The sequence below is a fragment of the Nansenia antarctica genome (genome assembly GCF_963989245.1).
Source record: "Nansenia antarctica genome assembly, chromosome: 13".
Lineage (NCBI taxonomy): Eukaryota > Metazoa > Chordata > Actinopteri > Argentiniformes > Microstomatidae > Nansenia > Nansenia antarctica.
The window spans coordinates 24,563,129-24,570,628 of NC_137683.1; the positions used below are offsets into that span (position 1 = coordinate 24,563,129).

Sequence of the window (7,500 nt, forward strand, 5' to 3'; positions counted from 1 at the left end):
TAGCTTCTAATAGGCTCCTGTTAGCTCTCCTCTCCTGGACAATCATAGCGTGGCAGGCCTAACCTCCGCTTTCCATGGATGAACAACAACAACAACAACAACAACAGCTACAGAGAAGTCAGGCTCAACAGGAGACATCTTGGTTTGTGGGTTGCATGCTGGAAAGACTGACCAACCCAACGGACTCCATTAAGCAGCTATCATAGTTAGCATATCTAGGGTAGACAGACCAGTACATTTCGTGCTTCATATTACCCTTCAATTAAAATAGCATAGCAATGTTTTTCATGCTATTTCAGGTACTTTAGAACAGGTACAAGTTCTCGGGAGAGACACCGGCTGTGTTGTATAATGAACCGTGAAAGCTGTCACCAAAATACCTTTGAGAGGATGTGTGTGTCGCAGACAGTTGTGGTAATCCCGTCCCAGATAAAGCGTGTCGTCCCGTTCTCCCTCCCCAGGACCATTCAGACCTGCCCATCGGCGCGGCTGCCACCATGGCCCACGAGATAGGCCACAACTTTGGGATGAGCCACGACCACGAGGGCTGCTGCGTGGAGGCCTCGGCCGAGCAGGGAGGCTGTGTGATGGCCGCCGCAACCGGGTGAGGACCCACAGGCTGTGGAGCGTATACTGTATACAGTACCGGTCAAAGGTTTGGACACACCTTCTCATTCAATGGTTTTCTTTATTTGTATTATTTTCTACATTGTAGATTAATACTGAAGACATCAAAACTATGAAAGAACACATATGGAATTATGTAGTAAACCAAAAAGGTGTTAAACAAACCAGAATATGTTATATTTTAGATTCTTCAAAGTAGCCACCTTTAGCTTTGATGACAGCTTTGCCCACTCTTGGCATTCTCTCAGTCAGCTTGGTGTGTGTGTGTGTGTGTGTGTGTGTGTGTGTGTGTGTGTGTGCGTCAGTGGAAAAGGAAACTGTGAACACCGCCCAGCATTCTTTTCTCTACAATACGTGTTAGAAAAACCATTAAAAAAAGCAAAAGGGGGATACTTTGAAGAATTGGTTTGTTTAACACTTTTTGGTTTACTATATGTGTTCTTTCATAGTTTTGATGTCTTCAGTATTAATCTACAATGTAGAAAATAATATATAAATAAAGAAAAACCATTGAATGAGAAGGTGTGTCCAAACTTTTGACTGTTTACTGTGTATTAAATTAGTCATATTATGTTATTTTTCCCAACAAGTGAATGTAGTCTCTGGGCTCCCCCATAACAAGTCATTGAAGTTTTTTGTTGTAAATACCACTCAGATTTGAATCTAAAGGAATTCTACCATGCCTCTGTTTCAATCCTTTTCTCGACGGGCTGTTTTGTTGTGTCGTGCGAATTAGCTGTTTCTCTCCACACCCACTACTCCATAAAAGATAGTGGTGGTCTAGTGGATAGTGAGTTGGACTTGTGATCGGAAGGTTGTGAGTTCAAATCCCGCCTGAAACCACACCACTACTAGTGTGCCCTTGAGTAAGGCACTTAGCCCTCAGTTACTCCAGGGGGAACGTCCCTGTAATTCGTAATTGTAAATCGCTTTGGATTAAAAGCGTCTGCTAAATGGCAAAAAACATAAATTAAAAGGTTATGTTACAGGTTATAGGTCAGTCGGTGACTCTATGAAAACAACCAAATGATATGTTGTCATTAAACTATTTCTAAAGCCTAATCAACCTTACAAAGCCTTACACCCAATGGAACCGTGAAGGCAGTCGTCATGGAGACGTAATGGACCCTCTCTCTCTGGCTCCACAGACATCCTTTCCCGCGCGTCTTCAGCGCGTGCAGCAAGAGGGACCTGGACAGCTACTTCCAGAAGGGAGGGGGGATGTGTCTGTTCAACATGCCCAACATGAAGGACTTGGTCGGGGGCAAGAGGTGTGGCAACGGCTTCGTGGAGGACGGAGAGGAGTGTGACTGCGGGGAGCCGGAGGTGAGAAAAAGCCTCACTTAAAGGCTGTTAGCGTCTTTCACCCACAGGCTAGCCCCGGAGTCACTTCAGCCAACACTGCTTAATATGTGCGATGTGCTGTGTTTGTTTGTGCAACCCACAAGATTTAAGAGCGTTAAAAGATTTCCAAGGGCTTTGCATCTCGGGACGAGGTGTTTACGCTCGGTAGACGTACGCTTAAATCCTCTTTGGCTCAATTTGCCAGGGTGCCCCATTGAAAAACAGGACAAGCTCATTGCTTGGCTGACAGAAATGCTGATGATGTGGTGGGCTGTTTTTTGTTTTTTTTTCCTACTCAAACCAACAACTGACAGTTAGGCGGTGAGGATATATCACCTGTTTTAAGCACAGCAACCACAGAGACAATGAGCAGATTGTTTTTATAGTTTTAATGCTTTATAGTCTTCTTTAGATATTCCACTATTTCGAGACAAATCGACAACATCACTCACGCACACGTACGGGGTAGTGTAGCTAGCTAGCGTGTTTTGATTTCTAGATATGCCTTTCATAACCCAGCGACGCTTCCTTCTCTCCCTGTACCGCCTCCTTGGAACTTTATTTGTAAGGAAAGTATGAAAACACAAGCTGTCGCCTGCCGAATTTCAAGTGACACCGAACCGTCTTTAAAGCGTACATGCCCTTAAATTACCCCGCTGAAAACACCGTAGGGATCTGAGTTTCGGAGCTGATCCATTCCCCTCCCCCTGCAGTAAAATGACTGCTTCTCATCCATCAACTCCCACGTCAGTTTAGAGTATCTGTGGCTTTGGCGGAGTGCGCCATGGCAACAGGAGATGTCATTTTCATCTCCGCGTGACACGGAGGAGTGCGGTGAGATGTTTTTCTTTCTTTTTTTTCTTTTTTTTTTACCACCACCTCTCGGAACTTTGACACGGCGTTCGGCACTGTCACTCCACTCCCACTTCTGAACTGCTAACCCCCCACCAAGAAGTGAACAGAGTCAGAAGTTGGATCTGAGCTGAGTGAGTGTGTGTGAGAGCGAGGTGGTGACTGCTTATGTATGTATGACTGTCTGTGTGTGTGTGTGTGTGTGTGTGTGGGAACGGGGTCGTGCAGCATCGATTCGGCTCTGTGAGGTAACTGAGCGGGCGGTTGTGCGCGTGGGTGTGTGTTTGTTCAATGGAGCATAATGTGTGTATGATAATGATGTGTGTGTGTGTGTGTGTGTGTGTGTGTGTGTGGTGTTCCAGGAGTGTACCAACGCCTGCTGCAACGCCAACAACTGCACTCTGAAGGAGGAGGCCCAGTGTGCCCACGGAGTGTGTTGTGAGGACTGTAAGGTAAGGAGTCCAACACACACTGCCACACACACTACTACCACTTTACACACTCTGGAATGTCTCCAAAAGGCCAATTTGAATGTATGCCTCTGTATTACACTCACTATTATTATCATTCCTACCCCTCCTTTCCCCCCTTGGTTTTGCCCCCCCCCTCCCCCCCTCCATCTTCCTACCCCCCTCTTTCTTCCTCCCCCCCTCCCCCTTCCCCCCCTCCTTCTTCCTACCCCCTCCCCCCCCTCCTTCTTCCTCCTTCTTCCTCCCCCCCTCCCCCTTCCCTCCCTCCTTCTTACTACCCCCCCCCACCCCCTTCTTCCTACCTCTCCTTTCCCCCTTGGTTTTGCCCCCCCTCCCCCCCTCCTTCTTCCTACCCCCCCAGCTGAAACAGGCAGGTACCATGTGTCGTGGTCCGGCGGGGGCGTGTGACCTACCTGAGTACTGCACAGGCGGTTCTCCCTACTGCCCCGCCAACGTCTACCTGCTGGACGGTACTTCCTGTCAGTACGGCCACGCCTACTGCTACAACGGCATGTGTCTGACCCATGAGCAGCAGTGTCTGCAGCTGTGGGGCTACGGTACGTTAGAAGAGCGTCCACGCCTGTGGGGGGGTGGGGGGCGGCTGTGGCTCAGGAGGTAGAGCCGGTGTCTAACGATGGTTTGCCGGTTCGATCCCCGGCTAGCCACGTGTCGAGGTGTCTTCGGGCAAGACACTGAACCCCCCCCCAAATTGCTCCCAATGAGCGGCCCGGCGTCTTGCACGGTAGCTTGCCGCCATTGGTGTGTGAATGTGTGTGTGTGAACCGGTGAATGAGAGGCCGTTGTAAAGCGCTTTGGATTAACACTAGAACAGCCATGGATGGGGTCATTTGAGTAAAACAAAATGTTTCTCTTTGCACTCGATCACATTTCAGGACCCTCCTATCATGTCTTTTTTCTAGATCTACCACCCAGTATCTTTACATTTTCAAAATCACATCAGGATAAGCTAGTATAAAGCTATTTTGCAGTTTTTCTGTGTAGGAGGCAGGCTAATTTACACATGCGCCAACTAGTGGTCTTTGTGTGTAAGTAGCAGATTCCCATTGTAAAGACTATGGTCATTTGACCCCTGAGGCGGCTCTTATAGTAGGTAAAATAGGCACGGCTGTAGTGTTCTAGTGTTAATGCGCTGTGTAAGTAAGTGCAGTCCATAGAAGAGCCCCTCTGCGGTGTGTACAGATCACATGCTGGACACGGAGAGGGTCTGTGAAGAACCTCCATCAAAGTAGTTCAGTCAGCGATGCGTATCTCCACCTTCACTCTCCTGTATAGAATTAGAAGCTCCCGGGGATAGTCACCTTTGAACCCCATCAACATACTTAAGGATAAGAATCTCAACCCTTCACCCCTCATTTGCATAGTTTGGGCATTTCTATCGACTCCTGCATGTACGCGAGATAACACGGACGGTGATAAGCATCCGTGCCTCGGAACCACATTACCATTAGAAGTCGGTTACAAAAGCAGCAGACATCACAATTCAAAGTGGGGCCCTCGAAGGTCTTAAAAAGTTGTGTCCTCTCTGGGAGAGTATTCTCGAATGTAACAAACGAAAAACACGTTAAATTCTTTCTACAAAAGATGCCGTAGCACGTCACGATACACTCACAGGACACTTTATTAGGAACACTGTACTAATACTGGGTAGGGCCTTCTTTTGCTCTCAAAACAACATAACATCTTCATGGCTTTGATTCCACAAGATTCCTTTGAGATTCTGGTCCATGATAATAATAATAATAATAATGTTTTATTTGTATAGCGCTTTTCCTGCAAACATTGCAGCTCAAAGTGCTCCAATCATTATATAATCATAATTTCATTATTATGATGACATGATTGCATCACAAATTCAGGGTACTTCAGGGTTACTTTCAAGCTGTGAATGTCCCGTTCTACCACATCCCAAAGGTGTTCTATTGGATTCAGATCCGGTGACTGGCAAGGCCACTGAAGGACTCTGAACTCATCGTCATGTTCATGAAACCAATTTGAGACAGCTTTTGCTTTGTGACATGGTGCATTATCATGCTGGAAGTAGCCATTAGAAGATGGGTACATTGTGGCCATGAAGGGATGCACATGTGGCTGTGGCATTCAAGCGATGATTGATTGGTATTAACGGGCGCAAAATGGGCCAAGAAATCATTCCCCACACCATTACACCACCTGAATGAATAAGAAGGTGTACCGGTGTTCCTAATAAAGTGTCCAGCGACTGTATTGGACAGTGGTTAAAGGGGTGAGTTGAATCTCTCCATTAGGTACATTGTACATTGTTGGCCTTGGGGAAGTGAGGTGACCGCCGTACAGACAGTTATTTTCTCATGTAGCCGTGTTCCGTGGTTACTATAGTAACTAAAGACGATTCCCTCTGTGTATTTATTGTTTAACAGGTGCGCGTCCGGCTCACGACGCCTGCTTTCAAGATGTCAACGCCGCGGGCAACGCGTTCGGAAACTGCGGAAAGGACGGACAGGGCAACTTCATGAAGTGTGAGAAGAGGTGAGAAGGAGAGAGACGGACACGACAGACACATCCTGGCTGGAAAGCTTTATCGCTTCATCGCTCCATCGGTTAGCGTTAGCCTACGGTCTTGTAAAACGACCGTTTTTATCATGGTTATTGTTTTATAACCTGACAATCTTCTGGTTTCACTGTCCATTCATAGCCGTAAATATTATAAGAGAGAGACAGTACCTACCTACCCAGTGTTTTTCCACACTGCCCGTGTGTCTCCTCAGAGCGATGCTACCGTTGCTCAGCACACTCAGGGTTGACTGATGGGAGCGATGCTTAACACTTCCTTCACGTACGGCACAGTACGTCGCAGCGTTGTGTGCACTGTAATGCACCTCTTAGAGACAGTTACCATGGCGTCGTTCCAGAGCTAATTAATGGAGCCAAATTAGCAGCTTAGCTATGCAAATTAGGCAACAGATTAAGACATTCACCGTCTGCCTTGTATACAGTTTGTATGATGTGTGACTGCCAAATGACGGTATAATATCCCATAGGGGACGCTCAAATGTCTGTTGCCCAAAATGAGTCAGAGCGAGAGAAGGAGTAGAGATCAAGATGAGTTAAGATCATACTCTATCTGCTCTCTAGCAACGTGAGCCGTACATTCACAATCCATTCATAGTTTTCTATGCTGTATTGTCTGTTGTTCTTTGTTGGCTGCTGTGGGGTGTAAGCCCAATACACATTTCCCAGTGATGGGACAATAAAGTGACTTGACTTTTGACTTGACTTTCTAACCCTTTTCGATTTGTTGTTGCTGGATGTTGTTGTGTGTGTGTGTGTGTGTGTGTGTGTGTGTGTGTGTGTGTGTGTGGCTGTGTGCTTTGGTGTGTGTCTCTGTGTGTGTGTGTGTGTGTGTGTGTGTGTGTGTGTCTGTGTCTGTGTCTGTGTCTGCGTGTGTGTGTGTGTCTGTGTGTCTGTGTGTTTTCTGTTCTTTGTGTGTTGGTTGTGTGTGTGTGTGTGCGTGTGCGTGTGCGTGTCTTTCTAGCGATGCCAAGTGTGGGAAGATCCAGTGCCACAGTGCCGCTAAGAAGCCCAAGGGCACCAACGCCGTGTCCATCGACACGACCATCCGCACGGACGGCATGGAGGTAAAATGCAGGGGGACGTACGTGTACACCACCCAGGACGGACAGGGGGACCTCCCGGACCCAGGCCTCGTCATGACGGGCACCAAGTGTGGAGAGGGGAAGGTACGTAGGATGTGTGGTTTCTTCCAGATATCTTTAATATGCCATCATATTTAGGGATATGTCTTTATCTAAGTCTGGTACAGTATCTATTAGTAGTATAATAGCTCGGTTTAAATCGACACAGCAGTGTTAAAACCTGATATAAACACACACACACACATATATACACACACACACATACACTCAAACACACACACACACACACACACACACACACACACACATACATTCAAACACACACACACACACACACATACACACACACACACACACAAACACACACTGCTCCAAATCAACGCCCCCACACACAGTCTCACACCTCTTCTAACCATCTCAAATGAGTGAATTAGTGAGAGAGTGTGTGAAATGTGAAACGGAATCCATGGTACTCTGTGTGTGTGCGTGCGTGCCTGCGTGTGTTGATCATTCTATCTTTATTTCTTCAACGACAGGTGTGTCGAGACCGCCGG

General features: G+C 47.1%; 1 protein-coding gene across 1 annotated transcript in view; it reads left to right on the forward strand.

The window, feature by feature from the left end:
* adam19a (ADAM metallopeptidase domain 19a) overlaps positions 1 to 7,500 on the forward strand; it is a gene marked incomplete at both ends in the record, with an annotated part of 99,035 nt that overhangs the window by 84,116 nt on the left and 7,419 nt on the right. The window contains 7 exon segments of the mRNA XM_080544132.1: positions 462 to 604; positions 1,776 to 1,953; positions 3,186 to 3,275; positions 3,655 to 3,850; positions 5,711 to 5,819; positions 6,826 to 7,030; positions 7,483 to 7,500. The exon segment at positions 7,483 to 7,500 is cut by the window's right edge and continues 60 nt beyond it. Of these exon segments, the coding sequence (XP_080400258.1) occupies positions 462 to 604; positions 1,776 to 1,953; positions 3,186 to 3,275; positions 3,655 to 3,850; positions 5,711 to 5,819; positions 6,826 to 7,030; positions 7,483 to 7,500 (939 nt within the window).